The sequence below is a fragment of the Dromiciops gliroides genome, chromosome 5 (assembly GCF_019393635.1).
Source record: "Dromiciops gliroides isolate mDroGli1 chromosome 5, mDroGli1.pri, whole genome shotgun sequence".
Taxonomy (NCBI): domain Eukaryota; kingdom Metazoa; phylum Chordata; class Mammalia; order Microbiotheria; family Microbiotheriidae; genus Dromiciops; species Dromiciops gliroides.
In genome coordinates, this window is record NC_057865.1 from 125,952,872 (window position 1) to 125,977,514 (window position 24,643).

Here is a 24,643-nt window from a genome sequence, read left to right on the forward strand (position 1 = left end):
TAAAAGGAAATTCCTTTAAAGAAAGATTTTATATTTGAATGATTCTTCTAAAACTCAGGGACATTTTTGTGAACAGTGTTTTGTTTGTTCCTTGAAAATCTTCTCTATCTTCCCTCTCCCTCTTCCCTGCCACACACACCCTTTATTTAAAAACTGTACCTTCTCTGGTTGAATTTATGCAAGATTTATAACTTCAGCACGTCATTTCTATTTGGCTCTGCCCTCATTTAAATGAGATTATTTAGGTTTGGATTAAATCTTTGATCATGGCTATTTCAAAAGCAAGAGGAAATTATTACACCACACCAATGAAAATGTTAATGCTGACGAAATCTGATTGCTTTGCACCCTCAGGATTTTTATGTGGCAAATACTTGCAAACTTATTAAAGCTTTACTTTAAACAAGATTACTGCTACCGTCCCTAGCCCTCCAAACAAAAAAAGAAAGAAAGAAAGAAAAGAAAAGAAAAGATAAATTCTACTGTAACCCAAACCATTGTTCTTGGTTATTTCCTGAACCTGATATGATCTAATACTTCTATATGAAACAATATTTCTTCAGATGCAGGCCAATGTTAACATATCTGACTCTGATATGATAATGTTAGCCTTTGTGATTTTGATTATTCACACAAATTTGTAGTCAGTTCTGAAACAAATTTCAACAGTGTACTTCAGGATGTCATTCTCACTAAACATTTGCGTGACAGAAATTATTTTCCTCATATGGACTTTTTAAAAAATGCATTTGTTAAATTTGTAATAATCTTATTTCCTCCCTCAGGGCATATGAAAATCCCTTTAAAACAATTAAACATTTCAAAATAGTTTCTTTTGTATCATGCAATAAATGTTTTAAAAAATCCATTCCATATCAATCTATTTGGATGCCCAAAGCAAAAATTAGTGATTTTTGGTTAGGCCAGAAATTTTATATTTTTTAGTACATGTTGTTTCCATTTCTAATCACCATAGGCATGTTTGCATGATAGTTATATTATTAGATAAAAGGACTTAGAGATGGAAGCAGCCTCTTCTATCATTTAATATAAATGCCACATAAAAAGGAAGGAAGAAAGGAAGGAAGGAAGGAAGGATGTCTATTACATACCAGATTCTGTACTAAGCATATGGCAAATATTATCTCATTTAATCCTCACAACAACCTTTTGAGGTAGGTGCTATTATTATTGCCATTTTACAGTTGAGGAAACTAATGCAAATATGGGTTAAGTAACTTACCCAGAGTCCATAGCTAGTAAGTGTCTGAGGTCAGATTTGTTTGAACTCAGGTCTTCCTGCTCTATCCACTGAACCATCTAGCAGTCTCTCCCTATATCTAAATATATAGATGTCAATTTTTTTTTGTTGTTTGTTCTGTTTTTGGTTTTTGTGGAGCAATGAGGGTTAAGTGACTTGCTCAAGGTCACACAGCTAGTAAGTGTCAAGTGTCTGAGACTGAATTTGAACTCAGGTGCTCCTGAGTCTAGGGCCAGTGCTTTATCCACTGTGCCACCTAGATGCCCCAATGTCAATTATAATTAATATGCAATATGGTACAATGGAAAAAGCATAGTCTCTGAAGTCAGGGGCCAGAGTTCAAAGCCTACCTGTTTTTATAATAATTAAGCAAATCACTTAATCTCCCTGGTTTCAGGGTCCTCACTATAAAGTAAAAGTTTTGGATTTTTTGTTGTTGTTTCCTCTAAATCAATGATTCAACAAAGTAGCTAAATAAGGATTTAACTTTGGTCCTCTAACTCTAAATTCTGTACTTAATAACACTGGATTTAGAACCATACCAAATGGCCATTTTATATAGACATGTATGTATGTATGTATATGTATGTATGTATGTGTATGTATGTATGTGTATGTATGTATGTATATATACACATACATATATATGTGTGTATGTATATGTGTATATATGTGTGTATACACATGATTTTTTCATAATCACTTTGTTTCCAGTGTCCTATTAAAACTAAATAATTCTGAAGAATAAAAAAAAGAATTCATTTAATCTCTTCATTAAATCTATTAGACAAGAACATGTACATTTCCATATGAAGAGGTGATTAAAAATCCATGTTGAGGGGCAGCTAGGTGGCGCAGTGGATACAGCACCGGCCTTGGAGTCAGGAGTACCTGAGTTCAAATCCGACCTCAGATACTTAACACTTACTAGTTGTGTGACCCTGGGCAAGTCACTTAACCCCAATTGCCTCACTTAAAAAAAAAATCCATGTTGGGTCTTTTGGTAGCTTTTTTTATATACCCAAAGTCTAGATCAAACATTTAATTTGACTTCTCATAGTGATTGTAGGCATCACAGACACGAATATTGATCATGATATTTCATTGGAGTCATCCTTGTAAAATGGGGTATGAGGATATCAAAATTATAGTTGCAATGAAGCCTTTTTTGCGTTTCAGTTTCTTTATCAGTAAAATGGCATGAATATCTGTCCTTTAAATTTTTTCTAATATATTCTAATTAACTTCCCATAATTTGAAGTGGGATATCTAAGATTCTCACTGTGTGACTCAGATGAATAATTTAACCTCTCTGAATTTCAATATTCTCCTTTGTAAAATGGGGACAATGATACCTGCAGCATCTATTCATGGGATTATTGCAAGAGTCAAATAAAATAACGTGTGTAAAAGAATTTTGAAAACTTGTGTTATATATAAAGGTCAGTTATTCAATCGTGATTTTCTAGAGTGAGGTAAAATTTGTTACCCCTCATAATGGATTTTATACCACTAAATTAAACATCACCGAGCAATACATCTTGGTCAGAAATTTTTGTTTAAGAATATTCCTGCTAGGCCATAAAATATTTGATAGAGCATGTGACTCCCTCCCCTCAATAAACTCCAGTGGCTCCTTCGTACTTCCAAGATCAACTAGCCTTCATACCCTGGCCCCTTCCTACCCTTACTCCACCTCCCCACCCTCTACCATATATACTCTCTGATCTATTGACACTGGCCTCCTAGTTGAATCTCACACAAGATAGTCCATAAATTATGGACATTTTCCCTGGCTATTCCCCCCCCTCCATGTCTAGAATTCTCTTTCCCATCTCTGCCTCGTAGCTTCCCTGAATTCCTTCAAATTTCAGCTAAAGTCCTGCCTTCAACAACGAACCTTTCCAAGTCCTCTTTAACCTTACTACCTTCCCTCTGAGATTATCTCCAAAGTATCCTGTAATATATCTTATTTGTAGATAGTTATTTTAATGTTGTTTCCCTATTAGACTGTAAGATCCTTGAGAATAAGGATTTTTTTTTAAAAAGTTCTTTGAATCTCTTGACATATAGAGGGTACTTAAGAAATACTTGCTGACTGACTGAGGCACTGAAAAATGCAGTGACCTACCTAGGGTCACACAGTCTGTGAGTGGGAGAGGTGGGGCTTGAACCCAGGAATTCCTTCTTGAAGGTCAACACTCCACCCATTGTGCTAGGCTCTCCCCCCTTTGTTACCTCTATACAATATCAACAGGCCTTGTTGGTTCTTCCTTTTATGGGGTCTCTAGTTTTGCCCTTTCCTGTCCATTCCCACTGCTACAGCCTTTGTCCAGGCTCTTATATCTAAAAAGATATACTCCATTGAGGAGGTACAACAAATTACAAATTCTGGCACCGTTATATCAAATGGGTCTAGAAGACCCAATTACTCTATTACTATCTTTCTTCATGTTATTTTCCTTACTTAGCATGTCCTTCCCGCTCTGCTCAGCTTGCATAAAATCTCTTTTTCTTCATATGAATTTATTTTTTGCAGGGCAATGGGGGTTACGTGACTTGCCCAGGGTCACACAGCTAGTAAGTGTCAAGTGTGAGGCCGGATTTGAACTCAGGTACTCCTGAATCCAGGGCCGGTGCTTTATCCACTGTGCCACCTAGCTGCCCCTAATCTATTTTTCTTCAAGACCCAACTCAATTTCCTACTTTCTCCTGGATGATTTCCCCAACTACTCCAATCCACATTGGTTCCTCCCTTCTCAATGCTTATTTTGTAAGTGAAGAGAGCCCCACATTAGCAAATCTTTCTTCAATTTTGTTGTGATTTTCAAATAAATATGTTCTTTTCTTCACCAAACATTTAATAAGCATGAAACAAGACTGGAAAGATAGATTGGAACCAGGATGTGGTGACCCTTGAAGACTAAAAAGTTCATATTTTAGTATTTTATTTAATAAGCTATTGGGAACAACTGAAGATTTTCAAGCAGGGCACAACAAAGTCACACCTGGGTGCCTAGAAAATTACTTTGGCAGTGGTACAAGGAATTGATTAGATAAGTCAGAGAACTGAGTCAAGGAGAGCAGTTAGAAAACCATGTACATTATCAAGGTAGTAAATGACTGAACTTACTACTAAGGTGGCTGAAGTGTGATTTTTGAGGAGGGGAGAAAAGCAAAACCTATTGTAAAAGTAAGACTACTAGCACCTCGTGAGGGGCTGCAGAGATATTCCAATTTGGGTAACTGGAAGAATGTGGGGTCATCTAAAGAAGTGGTAAAATGCTGAGGAGAGAGAGATTTTATAGTGAAGAAAAGTATTTAAAAATACATATACCCTGAAATAGTTCTAAGCACAAAGCAGATACATAATAAATGCTTTTTTGATTCATTAAGGCCAACTATACATTTTAAAATATATTTTAAAAGCTCAAAGTATCAAGAATTTTGGTTCTGATAATTAAGGGGGTATGATTTCTATTTTGAAAATCAAAAGTCCACATTCCTTAAAATGTACACAAATTAGAACAAAGAGTCAATCACATAATAATAATCACATAGCTATTAGTAACATACACAGGTAATCATTGAGCTCAAAATACACAAGGCTTTCTATAAGACTTGATTCAGGCAGGATCTCGTGTCTTTCAGATAGTTTTCCTGGTAAAAAGGATAAAAGGGTGGGAGAAATGCTCTTGGCTAGCACTAGTGGGGAGTGAGAGAGGATGGTGGAAGGATGTGGAGGTATTAGTAAGAGGGATCCGGTATCTTTTTGTTTCATTAAAACACTGGCTTGACAGAAAGCATAAGGGAAAGTTACCCACAGAAATGATGCATCCGCTGTACATGCCAAAAAGTAGATTCTCCCACAACCCCTTAGAATAGGGGAATTTAAAGTTCCCTTTCTCTCATGTTCTGGCTACAGTCATCTTTCCTCTTCTTGCATTCACTATTATTCTCTATTCTGATTACTTTTTTTCTTTATTAAACATTTGAATGCTAACAGTAAAGTGGATACCCTGAGGAAGTTGTTGATGCTGGCTTGCCAATTCAATTCACAACCTATATGAATTCTTGGACTTGTAGGAATGAAAATGTGATTTGACTAACCCATTTATTTTTAAGTTCTCTCTCAAACTAAAAAGATATACTCCATTGAGGGGGTACAACAAATTACAAATTCTGGCACCGTTATATCAAATGGGTAACTGGAGGAAATGGTGGCAAGGCTGCCTCTTCCAATCCATTTTTTGTTTTGTTTTGTCTTTAATTATTATTGTCAGAAATGAAGTGAAAGGATTGTGAAATCGATTGTAAAGTGAAAGGAAAAGGAGTGAAGTAGCATTTGATTTCAGAGGCCCTGCTTTATCTCCTATCTATCTCACCAAAAAAAAAGTTCTAGAAGGGTCCTCAGGAATCCATCCGATTCTGTTGTCAAGGCCCGTGAAAGGCTAAGTCAAGAGTTGGTTCTTAACTTGATAACTGTACTTCAATATATTTGGTTTCCTTTGTAATCTCATATATTTTAGCTTATTATCCTGAGACAGGGTCTACAGACTTCACCAGACTGACAAAGGGGCCCACAATGCAAATAAAGTAGGTTTAAACTGGACTGTTATCCAACATAGAATGTCGTCTATGATTTTCTCAAAGATTTCTTCCCAAACCTCTCTATGTTTCTAACATGGAAACAGGTTTACAGGAGTATTGTCTTCTTGTGACTATATGCAGGAAAAATCAAACAAATTTTCTTTCCTGTAAAGTACAATAACCCTGAAATATACTTCCTTATCAACTCATCCTTTTGAAAATTCTTAGCCTTCATTCTTAATGAAAGGCTTTCTCAAACCTGTCCCCCCAACTTCCCCCTCCCCAGGCTGTTAGTGCTTTTTTCCCCCTCAATTTATCATGTATATACTTAGTTATCTGTTTACATAGCATATCCTTTCATAAGCAAGGCAAGGACTCTTTTTATGATTATATCCCTAGAGTCCAATATAGTGTATTGCTCATTGTGGGCATTTAATCAATGATTCCTGCACTGGCTCTAAACACTCCATTATATACATGGCTACATGCTTATGAACAGTCTGTACACATTTGCCTAACACTAGAAATAATTTATGCAAAGGGAATAATGGAGAATATAGCTACGTATGCTGTTAACTGAATGCATCCTAATAGGTAATTGAGTTGGTGAGAAGATCTTTCCATCCAATAGATTTGGTTTTATTTTTGTTTTGTGAGGGTTTTTTGTAATGTGTTGGGGTTTTTTGTTTGTTTGTTTTTAAAACAGCAGATAACAACACTGTGAACCATGGTGAGGCTAACATTGCTCCTTTCAATTATTCTGTATTCTCTCTTTCTCGTCTCCTTTACAAGGGTGCCAAAAGGATTAATGTTTAACAAAAATTCCTAATGAAACTACACAGTTCTGGTATATCTGTCATAACTGAATGCAATAAATGAGCACAATTACTTCTACACAAAGGAGTACCTATCAATCTTTTCTTGATGACCTACTTTCATGAAGCTGCCTCCTCTCTCTCTCTCTCTCTCTCTCTCTCTCTCTCTCTTTCTCCCCCTCCCTCCATCTCCCCCTCTTTTTCTCTCTCCCTCTGCCCCTCTGCCTCTCTCCTTCCTTTCCTCTCTCTCCCTCCCTCCCTCTGTCTCTTTCTCTCTCTTTCCCTCTCCTCCCTCTTCCTCTGTCTGTTTTTCTGCCTCTCTTTCTCTGTCTCTCTCTATCTCACCAATGGCACAACCACCCAAACTAATCTCCAGCATAGTGTGTGTCACAGTCACATAGCCTTACAAAAGAAAGTCAAAGCCCCCTGGGTGTTTAGAAAAGAATACTGCTATATGAAGGTGCATTTTCTCTGTCAGGCCACACAAAGCAAATCTGAGTGGAGGATATGATTCAGAAAAGGCACACTCTGTCTCCCAGAAAAAAGGGTATCTTCCCAAATCTTTTTATATGGACTTCTTTCTACACGTATCACTATCATTATTGAAGGGAACAGTTCTTAGGCAAAATGCATTCTTATATTCAATCAATCAACAAGGATTTGTCGAATACTTATTATGTGTCAGGCATTATGCTAAGCTAGGGATACAAAGAAAGACAAAAACAAGGCATCAGAATAAATGCTATTAAAACTAATGCAAACTAATCTGTATTAAAACATATGTTAGAAATTAAAAATATATTCTGCAAACTCAATATATGTCAATCACTGTGAAGATTGCCACAAAATAATAAAGAAAATGTTTTGTCTTTTTTTTTTTAATTCCCCAATCCCCAAATGAAATTTAACCCTTTTTCCTTTTGGTTTGGAAATAATTCAAAGAAGCAGATGCACTGAAGAATATTTAGTTTTTTTACTCTATTTTCATACTAAAACATTGAGCAAAAGGAAGCATAACAAAGAAACTAGAAAAGAAAATTTAAGGAAATAAACACTGTACATTAAGTATACCTCAGTCTTTATGTTCAAAGAAATAAAGCTGACAAAAGGTAAAAGGTGACCACTCAGATGAAAGATATTTTAAATTACTCTAACCCTCACTGCTTTTCAAATGTTGTCATTTGGTTCATTAAACTCTAGATATTAGATGTGTCAATTATAACAGTGATGATATGTGATAAAATCAACATATCAATTTCCCTCATCAGTTATTAATTCATTTTTCAGAATGTTCCATATATCTTTTAAAAAATTCACCTTGAAGGCTGAAGTGTCTTCAGGGCAATATTCTTCCCCACCCTCACCCTAGTTTGGTGATGATACGCTATCTAGTCCAATCCAAGGGTTGGCATATTGCAGGGACAATCGATGATCTTTTCAAAAAATGGAAATGAGCTAACAGTTATGTCTCAAATTCTATTTGTATTGAGTGGAAAAAAAACAAAGTACTTCAATTACTAAGATAAATTAAATCCATTTATCTAGATATAGATAACATCTTTGAGGCAGACTTTTTTTGAACATTCATTATTTGAATGTAAAAGGTTTAAAAAATGGGCACAGTGGTGCTTTGTCTTCTGTGTACCAACCAAAACCAACAGACTGATTTTAGAATAATAGAAACTTATTCTTACAGCCAAGAAAACACCCTGCAAAGGTTTGGATAAAGGTAAGTTAGGATCCCAGGAGAGATGGTACCATCATCACATATGCTTTCATTAAATGGATATTGCCACAGAGAAGCCCCACTCAATTAAGTAGGGTAGATCCCATTTACTCTGCTCCCTTCAGAAGTTAGCAGTTTATCAGATCCAGTTCTAGCCTCTGTCTGCTTTCAAAATCCTGAATTGGATGGTATCCAAGCACCATGGGAACTAACTCAATCTCTACCTTTTAGCGCCCAGGCTCACTTTGATCAGCAAATATCAGTTGTCCGATGCCAAAATTAAGTCAGGAAACAAAGACAAGCCTACCCAATGAAAACTTCACACACTTTTATGTAATAAGTGGTTCTGAATATTATAGATTCAGAGAAAAAGCTCTAAAGGAACACCCTGTTTTTTTAATAAGTTAACTTGTAGCCCTACAATATCCCTGGAAGAAGTTTAGATAAAAAGATGCGCCTCTGTTTACAGCAGAAGCTTGGAACCATTAAAAACACCACACATTATCCTGAGTACACTTCAGTCCTTTCTCCTCCCATTTAGCTGTCTTGGAATACCACAGTCTCCAAAGAATTGAAGTTGATAGTCATCCAAAGAGTAATGGATAAGGGCTTGGTGAGGGGTAAATTTTACAGTGGGAAGTTGCTCAAGGATATCATCAGGGAGCCATTTGACTGACTAGGAAAGGTATCGTCAGAGAGCTAGATGACCAAAAAGGTTAGTCAGTCATGCAACAAGAGCAAGAAACAACCAGAAGTACAGTCTGAGTTCTACTGGTAGCTCCCAATGCGAAAAGAACTAGAAGAATATCAATCTGCTGTAGATGATTTCCTGGAGAACATGGCCAAGTATCACATGGAATGAGAAAGCATGTTTTGCTTGTAGTCTGAACTGTTCTAAAGCATGCGGACATTAATGAAAATTAAGGAGCACTGGATCTGGAATTGGGAAGATCTGTTTAAATCTTACCTTAGACCTTTACTAGGTAAGTCATTTAATCTTTCCCAGACTAAATTTCCTCATCAATAAAATTAATTACATGGAAAATAAAGAAAAAAGACTCACTTCACATTGTTGTTGTAAAGATCAAATGAGATAACATATATAAAGCACTTTGCTAACATTAAAGCACTGTAAAAATGCTAAGTATAATTATTATGAGATAAAAATATTAAATTGGGAGGGAACTTTGGAATCCAACAAAAAATGCTTAAGAAGGCACCTAAATGGGGCAGCTAGGTGGCACAGTGGATAAAGCGCCAGCCTTGGATTCAGGAGGATCTGAGTTCAAATTTGACCTCAGACACTTGACACTAGCTGTGTGAGCCTGGACAAGTCACTTAACCCTCATTGTCCCGCCATAAAAAAGGCACCAAAGTTTTGGAGTAAGCAATTTTTGGTAGCTGAGTGACAGAACTATCATTTTTTAATGTCTGTGTGCCCTGTCATTGATGTATCCCCGACATCCTCCTCTCATATTCCCTTCTAGTCATATAATTCTTGTCTGAGCCACATAAATTGACACTTGATTATATACTGACTTTTTCCTGTGCAAGTTCAACTAAATTATAATCTATTCAAGGGCTAGGGCTCTATATCACACTCTATTACTTTTATATCCCCCATAGCTCTTAGCCTATTTCTGTGTATATATTAGGTACTGGAGAAATGAAGTGAATTTGCATTATCCCTCTCTATATGGTTGCAAAAAAATTCATTTGATCCTAGAGGCTCACTGTTCGTGTCTTTTGTAGGAAATCATGGAATTGTATCCTAAGGATTGATGGAAGCAAAGTTCAGGAAGCTCTTCTAGTTAATTACCACCAAACTTCCAAAGGAAGAACTCTATGAGGAACTTCTAACTTCTATGAATTGGGACTGGAAAAAGACTGATTCAGTAATCTGGTTTTTCTGAGATGTTAAAAGGGGGTGGGGACATACAGATTAGGTCAGATTTCTTGTGGTCCCTTCCAAGCCTTATGAGAACCCTTCCAAGACAGTGATTCTTTCTGAAGAATTTTGAAAGAAGCCTAAAATGCATTTGAGCCTATGCAGTAGAGTCTTTCCAACTTGGGAAACTGAGCTTTTCCCAAAACCTCAGGTTGGAGCAAAGGGATAAAAAAACAGGTGGATTGAGCACCTTCTGTGTCTAAAAATACTCTGGAGAACAATGACTAACAAACTGAAGGAACTGTCAGGACTTTGTGACTTCTGGCACAGTCCCGCCGGAAAGAATAGAGAAAAGACTGGAAGGTGTCGAGGACGTAGACATTGATGACAATGTGATACAATGTCGTCACTACCCCTTGGTGTATGCTGTGTCTTAAGACCTTGCAGTACATCCCATTACATGCGATTCTCCCCAGGGATACATATGACACCAGGAAAACAAAGACACACAAGGAAAGCCAGCAAAAAAAAAAAAAAACAGATCGCCCAGAGCTGCAGTGTTCTGCCACACACACAAAAAAAGGTCCCATGTGACTCTTTTGCTCCCTCCCTCTTCACAGCAGTCAGTCATCTCTGCAATATGAGGTTCAGTTTGGTCCAGAAGCCTGGGCTAACTTTACTACCTATAGGGTGGCTACAGTAGACTGGAGAGAAAATTATCTGGTTTATTGGCAACTGCCTCTGCCTTCTTGCTCCAAAGATCAACTACTTTGATTGTGCTAGCAATAACAAAAGAAGGATCTATTTCTCTACTAGGATACATAGTCAGATGTACTAACTAGAAAGTACCACACCTAAATATGAAGAGGAAGGGATTAGGTGAGTCATGGAACAAACCTTTGAAAGCTGTGTCACTGCAAATCTACAGGGAAAGGCTTGTGTTACATGTAGAAAAAAAGTCTGTGGAATAAAAGGAAATATGGGGCAGTGGGAGTGCAGTAGAGAAAGCTGAGAGAAAGCTTACCGTGAATGAGGGCTGAAGTTAAGAAGAAAGAGAAAGAAAAGGAAATGCCTACCTTAAAAATTCCATTAGGGTAAAACACAGTATAAAGAAAACTTAATTATAATCTATCATCCTTCATATTTTAATGCATAAAATAAGGCAACATCATTTTAAAGTACCAACAAAACATCCAGAAAGCAATATCCATATATACCATTTAAAGATTTACTTTCTTTGAAATATATCATAAATAAACTTCACTATAATATTTTGTCAGTGACCAACCAGTACTTCAGCCTAAAACAATTAGCCTTGTCTTTTAAATAGACAAAATTCTTGCATCCATCAAATATATATATATATGTAAATACATACATATATATTTTTATTTCATACACATACACACATATAGAATGTCCACCTTCACATTAAGCAAAGAAATTATAGTCTCTAATAACCTGCCATTATTTTCCTCATTTTCCACTTTCAATGATTTATCAATTCAATAGTTCACTTATCCTTAATTTATCTATATAGATGCATCGGTCATACCAAAGTAACGTTTCTCATTTAAAACCAAAAGACCTGTATGGAAGTTTATTGTATGGCTTAACTAATCTATTATTTTCTATTCAATTTGTATAATTCAAATTTTAAGTACATTTACAAAATTATGAGTTTATAAAAAACAAAGATGGTAACCATTATACAAGCTGATCTTCCTGGATATTGAGAAAGCCTTTGACAGTCTGCTGACTTGGGTGTTAAGTACCAATTTTTGTTCACTTTCAGAGGGCCAAAGTTCATAATAAAAAAAATTCAGGATAATGATGGGAGTAAATGGGTTTAGAGTAAATACAATAAAATCAACAAGACCATTTTGTTTCAAACAAATTTTGTTATTCATACATTTTTAAATGCTATTGAGGTAATTTAAAATGTCACTAAGAAAGTCAATGGTTCAAATTCTGATTATATGCAAAGACTGTTTTTACTTACTATAGTAACTAGAATATAGTAAGTACTTAACATATGTTTTTGATGAAATCTTTTTTTTACTTTTAAAAATTATTTTCATTTTCAGTTCCAAATTCTCTCCCTCTCTCCAGCCCCTCTCCAACCCAATGAGAAAGTAAGAAAACGATACCCATTATACATATGAAGGCATGCAAAACATTTCTGCATTAGCCATGTCCTGAGAAAGAAAAGCAAGAAAAAGGAAAAAATGATTCAGTCTTTACTGTGAATCCATCAGTTCTCTATCGGGAGGTGGATAGCATTTTACATCTTGGGTCCTTTGCAGCTGCGGTGGACCACTGTATTGATTAGAGTGACTAAGTCTTTCATAGTTAGTTATCTTTACAATAGAACTACTACTGTGTATATTGTCCTGATTCCGCTCATTTTACTTCCTACCAGTTCATATAAGTCTTTCCAAGTTTTTCTGAAACCGTCCCTTTCATCAGTTCTTACTGTACAATAGTATTCTATCACATTCATATACTGAAACTTGTTCAGCCATTGCCCAGTTGATGGATGTCCTCTCAGTTTATAATTCTTTGCCACCACAAAAAATTTATATGTATTTATAAATAAATATTTTAGTATACATGGGTCCTTTTCCTTTTTCATTAATTTCCTTGGGGTATAGACCTACTACTGGTATTTACTAGGCCAAAGGGTATCCATGGTTTATAGACCTTTGGCCAAAGTGCGTGATTGTTCTCCAGAATGGTTGGAATAGTTCACAATTTCACCAACAGTACATTAGTGTACCTATTTCCCACATCCCCTCCAGCATTTGTCCTTTTCTGTCATCTTAGCCTACCTGATGGGTGTGAATTGATATGTCAGAGTTGTTTTAATTTTCATTTCTCTAATATTAGTGACTTGCAGCATTTGTATATGACTATTGGTAACTTTGACTTCTTCCTCTGAAAACTGCCTATTCATATCCTTTGACTATTTATCAATTGGGGAATGACTCTTGTTTTTATAAATTTGGTTCAGTTTTCTATGTATTTGAGAAATAAGACCTCTCTCAGAGAAATTTACTATAAAATTCTCTCCCCATTTTCCTCTATTTCTTCTAATTTTGGCTGCATTGGGATTTTTTGTACAAAAACTTTTAAAAATTTTACATAATCAAAATTATCCATTTTAAAACCTCCCATGAACCTCTATATATCTTATTTGTTCATGATCCCTATCCATAGATCTGACAGGCAGTTTCTTCCATATTAATTGTCTTAACATATGATGATAATTCATATTCTTTCCAGTCACTGAGGCTAGCAACCTAGGTGTCATCCTCAATCTCTCCTCTCTCTCACACCTCACAGTCAATCTATTGCTAGGGCCTGTTGATTTCACCTTCTTAAAATCTCTTGCATACACCCCATTCATTCTCTCCTTTGACATTGCCACTACTCAGACGTAGGTCCTCAGTATCTTGCACCATGCCTAGTCTACCACAATAGCCTATTAATTTGGAATCTCTACCATAAGGCTCTCCCCACTCCAGTCCATCTTCCACTTGGCCATCAAAGTGATTGTCCTAAATTACAGATCTGACCATATCATCTCCCTACTCAATACATTCCTGTGGCTCCCATCACCCTCCAGGATCAAAAATTCTTTGACATTCAAAGCTCTTCATAACCTTCACAACCTCCACACTCTCCCCACATTATTCTTACACATAGCACTCTATTACATATTCTTCAAACCAGTGACATTGGCATCCTAGAAGCTCCTCAAACAAGATACTCCATTCCCAACTCTGAGAATTTTCACTGGCTGTCTTTCATGGATGGAATGTTCCACTCTTCATCTCTAACCTAGTTTTTCTGATTTTCTTCAAGTCCCAGCTAAAATCCCACCTTCTAAGGAAGCCTTTCCAGATCCAGCCTTCTAGTGCCTCCTCTCTGATAATTATTTCCAATTGATCCCATATATAGCTTGTTTATGCACAATTGTTTGCCTGTTGCGTGTCTTCTTCCCCATCTCCCAATAAACTGTGAGCTTCAGCACTTAGCTCAGTGCCTAGCACATAACAGGCACTTAATAAACGTTTCTTGACTGCCTGAGAGGCCAAAATATGTTGAGAGAGATGACAGATAACACATATTACACGCAAAAATATATAACATACAAATACAACAGACAAAAATTCAGATGATATACATTATCAGGTGTGGTAGCAGTGACATTCTGTTTAGCTTAACTTATTTTCTTTGTTACAAAGGCAGGGAGAGATTTTATGGCAACGAGAATATTGGAAAATAACAATGGTGTAAAAAAGGAAAGCATAAATTTAAAAAACACACCACAAAAACAACAAAACACAAGGGAAGTGGCTGAAATACAACAAATGTATCCCAGTATGCAAATAACACAAATAAGAATATGATTAATGCAAAGCAGATAGAAAGTACTGAGAATCAAAAAATAACTTTAACATGTGGCAACCTGAGACCTTTCTGGAGGAGGTCTCACTGACCAGGGGTCTAGAAGCTACTTCTTTTCTTTTGTGGAAGCTATTTCTTTATCTCATATATATTATAGCACTCAGTGTTTCTATCTTATTTCTCTTACTAAATTGCAATCTTCCTTAGGAACAACAACCAGCTTTATTAACTTTTTTTTTTTCTATACTAGTCCAAAACAATGAATTCAATTCTAAGACTGGGTCCTGTGGCTCAGGGTGATCTGAGGTACAGACAGATTAAAAGGTCCACAAAGAAATGTCCTACTCTAGATCCCCCTACCTCTGGGGTTATTATTAAAGCCAAATAGAGATATATCAAGGAAAACCCATTGAACATTTCCCCAATGACATTAGTTTTGGTTTTCTTTGTTTGTTTGTTTGTTTTTTATGGGGCAATTGGGGTTAAGTGACTTGCCCAGGGTCACACAGCTAGTAAGTGTTAAGTGTCTGAGGCTGGATTTGAACTCAGGTACTCCTGAGTCCAGGGCCAGTGCTCTATCCACTGCGCCATCTAGCTGCCCCTTAGTTTTGTTTTACAATGCACTAAAATGTGAAAAGAATCTTACACAGAAAGAAATACACACAATGGCCTCTAATGGTGATAAGCAATCAGAACTAGGTTACATAAGCTCATCTTAAAGAGACTTTTAAAAAGCAAAAATGTTGCCTTCATCAATATATTTGATGATTAGAATGCCCTGTTTTAGCTGATTTCAAAACAAGTAAATTTTGAAATAGTATGGCAATTTATTCTCCAAACTCTGCAAATAAATCTTTCAGATTCTAAAAAGAACAGGGCAATATAGACATTAATATCTTTCAATTGAGTCAAACCTTTCCTTAATATTAGCTCTATCTTTGCTCTTACTTGTTTGACATGGATATGTAGCTTGGCCGGTTGAGGAAATTGTCAGTTTCAAATCCTATGATTTCTGATCATAATGCTTGTCCAATAAGTGAGTAGATGTGAGGTTTATAGAGCTAGCTAAGGGGACAGTGAAAATGGAGAGAGTTAAGTGATAGGGAGGAAATGGAGGAAGAAGAGAAGGAAATGGATCTTGAGGTCAAGATGGAGAAGGAAAGAAGTACCTATAGCCACTATTTTGGAATTGAGTTTTAACTCTATAGGAAGATTTACTCTAACTATTCTTCTTTTCCTACAAATTAGCTGTCTTGTTTAGCCATTAATTATGGCTCTTTAGAAGGTATATATTCACCAAGATATCAAGTCTGTTCTTCTAGAAAGGGAAATTCATTCTACGACCATAGAGTATAGCTCATTTTTTAAAAAGTTACATAAATGATCTATGCATATTGGATGAAGCTAATAATAATAAGCAAATTTTAAATAGGAACCTGGATATTAATATTTCCTTTAACTTCAGTCTGTACCCATGTATTTCTTTCTTTTTTTTTTTTCTTTTTTTTCTTAGTGAGGCAATTGGGGTTAAGTGACTTGCCCAGGGTCACACAGCTAGTTAAGTATTAAGTGTCTGAGGCTGGATTTGAACTCTGGTACTCCTGACTCCAGGGCCAGTGCTCTATCCACTGCGCCATCTAGCTGCCACCCCGCCAAGTATTTCTAATTACATGAACTGCAATCTATGGTAATGAGGAACAGAAAAATGTTTTAAAAACTGGTTTTAACTAATAGCTATAACTTCCTCTCCTAGCAAACTTTTAATCATTGAAGCTGACTGATACAGGTTTTGTCCATGTGTTCATGTTCAACCTTCAAAGAAAAGACTAATAAAGCTTAAAATGAGAAGGGGAAAGGAGAGGCAGCAGAAAAAGACGAGAAGCAAAAAAAGCTTGGTAGAGTAAATCAGTGGTTCTCAATTTCTATCTGTAAATCCTGAGGAGTCTCCAAATCTTCCATTCTTTAAATTGCCTCTGGACTTGCTCTTGCAGGCATACACAGGTGCATGCCCACACATACAGTTTTATTCCTTTACCTATCATTCCCTGTGATTTTGTCTCTGGGGTTATCCTGAGCACTGGGAAAGCACTGGAAAGGAATTAATCTGGTGCTGAGGCTTTTAGATACTTTAGAATTCCACCATTCAGGAGGCCCCTGAGATGCCTCGCTCCTAATTACTGCCTTGCAACCCAATTCAAACAAACACACTCACTTTTTAGGACACTTCATATGTTGCCTTGACCAGCTGGGCCATGACTTCCACAACAAAGAAAGCTACACTGCTGTGATGAGTGCCAGGCCCCAACTCATACTGACCGACCACTTCCAATTAATAGTCCCCACCAGTGTACAGCTGAGAGTCCAACAAATAGAGAGCCCCTCATGTACCTAGAATTTCAAATATTGTGTGTTTAGCCTGGATCCAGAAAACGTCTCTGAATATAACTATTGGTAAAGTTGTTTGAGATGAAGTCTTGAGTGCTCCAGAGAGGGATTATGGCAAGGAAAATTAAAGTGAATACAGACCAGTATCTCGAGGCCAGGTCAGAACCAGAGAAGTGAGGAAAGAAGTGGATAAATCTAAAATGAATTGAATCAACCACAGAAGCACTGTTTGTAGCAAGAAAAATACTTATTTCCTTGTGGATTCACCAAGATAGCACTCTCTTGTGACCCACCATCAGGGCTCTTATGGAAAATGTTTAACAACTGGTTTTCTGAGACAAAAAAAAAAACCGCACACACATACAACACATTTAAGTTTAATTTTCATTATCAACATTTTCTTCATAATTTTCTTAAGTTTAGATACTCAGCAAACTAATCAATCAAGCCTTGATTTGTAGCATTAGAAGATTTCTGAGGTATAAATATACACACTTAAAATTTAACACTCAACTCAGTCACAGCCAGGCTCCAGCACACCCCTGTTCCACCACAGAACTTTCACAAGGTTCACAGCAGTCTAGATAATCCACAAACTGTCCTTTGAGCTTCCTAGCTTCCATCTGTCCTTCCTTCCTTTCTTCCTTCCTTCCCTTCATCCATTCACCCTTAAGGCCTCCAGAGGGGCAGCTAGGTGGAGCTGTGGATAAAGTACTGGCCCTGGAGGCAGGAAGACCTGAGTTCAAATCTGCCCTCAGACACTTGACACTAGCTGTGTGACCCTGGGCAAGTCACTTAATCTCAATTACCTCAAACATCCAGGAACATCTCCAGTTGTACTGATATATATCAGTACATCTTGGCACTATACACTGATGACTCTGGAGGAGAGAGTGAGGTTGGTGACTTTGCACAGCCCTTCCTCACTTAAATCCATTTCACTGCAAGTCATGACATCACCTCCCAATGTCATGGTCTTTTCTGAGAACGAAGGACAAACAACAGCGACAAGGCCACCAGAATTTCCCCATCTCCTCTTAAGCTTCTATGAAAGAAATTCAATGTCATTATGGTTGTGTGTGTGTGTGTGTGTGTGTGTGTGTGTGTGTGTTTGGTGAGGCAATTGGGGTTAAGTGACTTGCCCAGGGTCACACAGCTAGTAAGTGTCAAGTGTCTGAGGTTGGATGTGAACTCAGGTCCTCCTGACTCCAGGGCTGGTGCCCTATCCACTTCGACACCTAGCTGTCCCTATTATGTCTCTAAGTATGGCTAATGTGAACTGAGCCTAGAAAGAAGTTCAATACTTACATGACTCAATATTTCAGGAACATTATTGTTTTTCAAATTAATGGCTGACATGTTCTCATTAGTAACTGATGTATAATATTTATTTTCTTTAGAAAAAAAAATACTTTGGTTTTCCTGTTTAAAACATGACTGTTTTTGCTTGATAGAAGGAAAAAGTATTGGCCCTTAAATCTGATGTCCTGGTCTCATCTCATCCCTGACATTTACTACCTGTAATATAAATAAGCAAGTTACTTCATCTTTCTTGCCATCAATTTCTTTATCTATTAGAACAGATGGCCTTTAAGGTCCCTTCTCAGTCAATCAATAACCATTTATTAAGTGCTTACTGTATGCCAAGAACTGTGCTAAATGCTGGAGATACAAAAACAAGAAAAAAGCAAGACAGTCCCTGCTCTCAAAGAGTTGACATTCTCATGGGGAAAGAGAACCTCCTTCAAAAAAGAACTGAAAAGCACAGGCATATAGAGAACTCACACTGGGCAAGACGGCTGAATCAAGAGAATTAGGGATGGCTAGTCTGGGGCCTTCCACAAAACCCAGCTTCCAGGAAGGACTCACCAATGAGAAAAGGGGCCCACAAGTACAAGTAAGGAGGCAGCTGCTAAGGGTGATGGCATAATCCAGAGAATTGGGGGTAGCCTCCCAAAGGAGAAGTGATGGTAGCTCCAAATACATGTTGTTATTTGCTTAACTGACATTGATATTGTGATCTTGTTGCTATCAATTATAATTAAAGTTCATTTCCTTTTTCCTGATGTCTGTACAATACTTGAGACAAGATCCTTGAAAATTTTAAGCCACCAGTGGAAAATAACAATAATGACAAGGTACATAAATGGAAAATATAAAAAATATATAAAAAATAAAGCCCCCATATCTGGAAGAATATATTTAAAAGCAATGTCACAGAGGTATCAAATCACCTCAACCCCTTGGCCCCTTCAGTAAATACCGGTGTCTCCCTATCATTCTTTAACTCAATAACAAGGTAGAATATTGAAACCTTTGGATCTTCTATTTATTACCTGTGTGAAGCTGGACAAGTGACTTAACCTCTGTGGGCTTCAGTTTTCTCATAGGTAAAATGAAGAGGCTAGAGTGGAAGTTTTTTAAGGTCCCTTTCAACTCTCAGAATTTGGTTCTATGAATAAGCATTTGTTAAGAAACAAGACACTGCCCAGTTGGTATTATATGAAATTGACTATTTTAAACTTGAGTTTTCTCAGTGAGTGAAAGACTTTAACAAATGGTTGAAAAAAAAGGTTGGTTTCTTTAACTGTGTCTCTTTAACTATAAGTCTAAATTGGATATGTGTGGGAAAGGAAAAATATGCAGGTTTTCAATGAGTGTTTTAGAAGACTGGGAAGAATCTGTTCAAGTAATATGGAACAGCATGGAGAAAAAAAAATCACCATCAATCTCATCATCTAGGAAGTAAAATGTTAGCCTGGAGTCAGGAAGACCTGAGTTCAAATCAAGCCTCATATATTTACTGGCTGTGTGACCCTAGGAAGTAAGTCATTTAACCTTTGTTTACCTCAGTTTCCTTTATCTGAAAAATGAGTTTAGTAGTTTTAGTAGTTTAGCACCTACCTCCCAAGGTTGTTGTATCAAGTAGTGCCCATCATGAGTTCTATATAAATGTCAAATAATAATAATAATAATAATAATAATAATAATAATAATAATATCTCTAGCTTGCCTTCTTCATTAATTAATTACTTCTAACAACTTTGCAAGTTACTGCTATCCCCAGAAAGAAATAAAAGAATATGCATACTTCCAGGAAAACTTTGATTTTCACCAAAGGCAAACAATGGAAGAGTTAGTTGCACAATGTACAATTTCCAATGAGGACACAAAATTTCCAGAAGAGTAAATAAGAGTAAAATTAATCAGTGAAATGACATTCTAGCTGAGCTCCCTTAATATAGATGCAAAAGCAGTTAAGAGTATACTTATTTTAAAAAGTTACTACTATGAGCATTATAAATATTTGTGCCATGAACTGTCAAGTATTTTAACAAAATATGAAATGACTTTTCATGTTTATTTCCTTATTTTGTATATGAAATCTCAGGATAAAAAGCCCAAGTTGAGATTCACATATTATTATACTCAATGCTTCCTTCTGGGTAAATGAGCCAAATTAAGTTTTTCAGAACAGTAGGGTGTTATTTAATATCATGGCACAATGACCTAAGTTCATGGCCATGCCCAAGCACTAAGAGGTGATCTATACTCTGGGGAATATCTGGTTCATTAAATATTTAGCATTAATATTCAATATATTCAGTAATATTTTATAGTTAATATGTATGCTTCTACTACAGCTCAAAGTATTTATTAATTTATTTGGAAAATTTTGAAATTCCTATCATTTTCAGAAAGGTGGTCTGTAAAATGAAATTTTTATCCACTTCCTTACCTCTTAAAACATTTCTCTCTCCTTCATAAGTCATATTTAAGCCAACTTTTGGGAAAACCTTTGCAAAGTTCTGTGGGTAAAACTGAATGAATAGTTCATTATGTATATTATATTATATTATATAGTTGACTATCTTTTATTTTATTTTTTTAAGTCATGCCTTTCAGGAAACCTCTTTATTGATGCATTTTTTGATACAGGTTTCAAAGTTATCAAGGAAAAAAAATCCTTATTTGAAGAACATTCATACTCTTCACCCTTAGTTTCTGTCTTGCTGAAATATTGCTTAATTGACAATATTGCATAACTGAATAGCTACCATGCTCTCTGTGCAATAGTAATGGCACAAATATTGCAATAGTATTATATTAATGCTATATTCAGGTATTCAAGATCAGGTCCATAAGACCAAACAAAATGTAGGGTTTCCTAAGGACGCAGTTTATCTAAAACAAACCAGATTGCTAATCTAGATAGTTCTGACCAAACTGATTTAGCCAATAGACCCAATATAATCTTGATCTTCAACAGTGAATGTCTTATGAAACTCCCAAAGTAAAAACCTATTTTCAGTTTGATACAAATATCTAGATGAGTGAGATGGTCATATTTTGTCTATTTCCTTGGAGGTATGAACCTTCTAAAACTATGATAAATTAATCTTCTCATAAAAACAAATGACAATTTTAAGTCCTTAAAATTTACACTTAGTTCTCTGAACTGCTAGTTTTGTACTGAGCAATCCTGGCTAGTAATTTGGGAAAAGTTTTCTTTCTATGTAGCTACAGTGGGCAATTTTCCTACAGATGCAAAACTGTTCTATAGAAATAGGGTGAAAAACTGACCCAAATTCCCAGTTTTCAAGATCAATGTTCAAAATGTCTGAATGTTCTAGAGAAAGGAATGGATACAGTTATGACTGCCCCACTTCCTCACCCCCTACTGGCAAAGCCCCTTCTTAATCTTCAGCTGTGAATGTCTTAAATAAGGTAAGACCTATGTAATTGCTAAGGTGACACTACATCACTTGAAATGCATCTGAACTTCCATACTACATGGGAAACATATGAAGTTGGTTGAATAAAATTACAGACTGCAGTTGAGGTGATTAATGGCAATGGAGTCTTCATTGGTGAGTTGTGAATATGCTGGCCTAGGGTCACACAGATTTTGATAGTCATCAAAACAATAACCCCATTCACCACAGTATGCAATCTGCTTCTATTCTTCAAAAGGAATTAACACTGAGATCAAGTCATCCATCACATTTGGAGCTCCTGACCCCTCCAGGTCAGGGGATAGGACAATAGTAGAACTATGGTGGGAGACACTAAGGTAGATCTTTTCCTGACATCTGGTTTGAGAAAAGCAAATTTGATTTCTAGCAGAAAAGGAAAACAACATCATGTGCCTATATAAAACCAAATTGATGAACATTTGAATTTTTAGTCAAGTTAAAGAAATTTGTGAATGAGCATCTGTATAACCATAGACTGGCAGACTCCAAATCATGTCTTTCTGTTGTACAGAACATGACAACCCAAGCAGAATATATTGTTCCTGGGGGATGAGCCACATGCTTTCATGCTTATCCCCTGACAACAATAAAGTTTAGATTAAATAATGAATGAGGACCTTATATGGGAATTTCCCATCTGCTGTTAAAAAAAAAAAACTCAACAGGTGAACATTTGATATTTCTCTTAAAGAATGAACACTACAATTTTAATACCACCACCAAAAAGATCAATGATACCAATTCAGTACTTAAATGCCATCTCTGCATATCGTATAGTACATTTGAATAATTTTCATGAAGTCTTTGGAATTGACATTATTCTCACGTCTGACTATTCAACTGCATAAGCATCATTTTATTTGCTTTGCAATTATTCTCATTATTAGAATATGACAATGAGCTCTGTTTATAAAGGTTTAGTCTGACAGAAGGAGCACCATCTATTGGATGAAAATATGGGTCAATGCCTGCTTTATTGAAATAAAATTCAAACCTCTTAGCATATACAAAACAAGTTTTAAATGGTGAACTCAAAAACTTAGCTACCACCAGTTTCTAATACTGATTACACAAACTGAACAAGTCACAACTACTCTATACTTTTGTGACTGAAAAAAGTTTTTAGCCGTTTCTTTCAGACATTTCTTTAATAAACAGTAAATCAGTTCTGTCATCCTACTCATTCATGATTGGCAGATGTGAAATCTGGAACACATTCAAAATACTCTGTTGGCTGTTACAGGAAGAAGATTTGAGTTATCTAAGAAATCCTGGTAAAATGTGAGTGTCATGTTCTGGAGGAAGGGGTGGAGAGGAATGAAAGATGGATAAATTCCTAAAAGGAATAAAAGGCAGCTATCTGTGGATAATTCACTTTCTTACAGGCTGCATGGCAGCACTAACAACTAACTGTCAGATGAAGGGGGGGGGTTGTCAGATATGATTTAGGGAAGGAGCTTTTTTTTTTTTTCCCTAACTGCCCAAACTTGAAAGTGACTAAATTAAAAGTACTGAAAACACTAAAGAGTCAGGTTGGTGCTTGTTGCCAGACACTATCTTTTGGTTATAGGACTTTTTTTTTTAATGTAAGATTTGAGCTTTTTTTCCCCTTCACATGAACACCGGCATAGGCTTGGAAAGTGAAAATGTCCCCTTAGCAGTATGAGACCACTTGCATATTTATTTCTTTATCTGCCTATTTGTTTGTCTGTCCGTTTATTAAGGCACCATAGGGTCATTTAGCCTCCTCTTGTCTCTTTTTAATAGTCCTTTCCACACTTTGCCAAAGGGGGAAGAAAGGCGGATCAGGGTGAAAGGATCGATTCTAGCCACAAGCTCTCTTCCAGGGTCAAGAATCACGCCCTTTTGGACAGAGGAAGGGCAGAATTTATGTTTGGGGTTAGAAAGAGGAGGAAGACAAGAGGAGGAGGAGGAGGAAGAAGCACATTTCTATCTAGGAGGTTGAGACACAGCAGGTTCCGGGTGGAAGCGAAGTAAACGGGTCCTTTTTTCTTTGGGGGCTAGACGGCGGCAGGTTGGCGCTGAACCCCTCTCCCCCCTGCCCCCCCCCGACCCCCCCATGAGACCCCCACCCTTAGCCAAGGCTATCTCCCACTCACCCAAGCGGCAGATACATAAGAGCTGGAGGCAAGCGAGGAAGAGCTTGGGAATGTGCATTTCCGCACCGTCCAGGTCCCCACGCCGCGCGGCTCTTCTTCTTCCCGGGGGTGGAGGAAGAGAAATTGATCTTTCTTATCCTCCAGTCTACAGAATTAAGGGGGACGGGGTGGGGGCGGGGGGCAGGTCTGCTGGTTCAAAGGAAAGGAGAGGGCTCGGGAGAGACGGAGCGAGGGAGCAGCAGAGGGGACTGGGTCGTAGCGCTGGGGAATCCGGTAATACTAGACTTGGGGCATGTCAGCGTGTGGGAGTTTCTCGCTCTGCTTCGCCAGCTGCTGCTGCTGCTGCTGCTGCTGCCGCCGCCGCCGCCGCCGAGCCGAAGAGAAGAGCAGCCGCGTTACGCCGGTGCGTGCGTGTGTGAGTGTGTGAGTGTGCCACACAGAGAGAGAGTGAGTGTGTGTGTGTGTGTGTGTGTGTGTGTGTGTGTGTGTGTGCATGTGTGCACGCGCGCGCGCTCCAGGGTGGAAAGGGGGGGGGGCGGGGAGAGGAGCGCGCCCAGCTAAAGGTGGGTGGGGGAACGCGCAGTGAGCCGGCTTGGGTACCCGAGTTTTAAAAAGTGATGGAGAGAAGTGAAGCAGGGGGACAGCGTGCATGCCTTTAGGCAGTCGGGCACACGCGCACACATATGCT

At 37.3% G+C, this 24,643-nt stretch overlaps 1 protein-coding gene across 1 annotated transcript in view; it reads right to left on the reverse strand.

Moving 5' to 3' along the window:
• Positions 1–24,402, reverse strand: part of PTPRZ1 (protein tyrosine phosphatase receptor type Z1) — a 250,813-nt gene extending 226,411 nt beyond the window's left edge. The window contains 1 exon segment of the mRNA XM_043966245.1: positions 23,956–24,402. Within this exon segment, the coding sequence (XP_043822180.1) occupies positions 23,956–24,013 (58 nt within the window). The 5' untranslated portion in view covers positions 24,014–24,402.
• Positions 24,403–24,643: the final 241 nt, after the last annotated feature.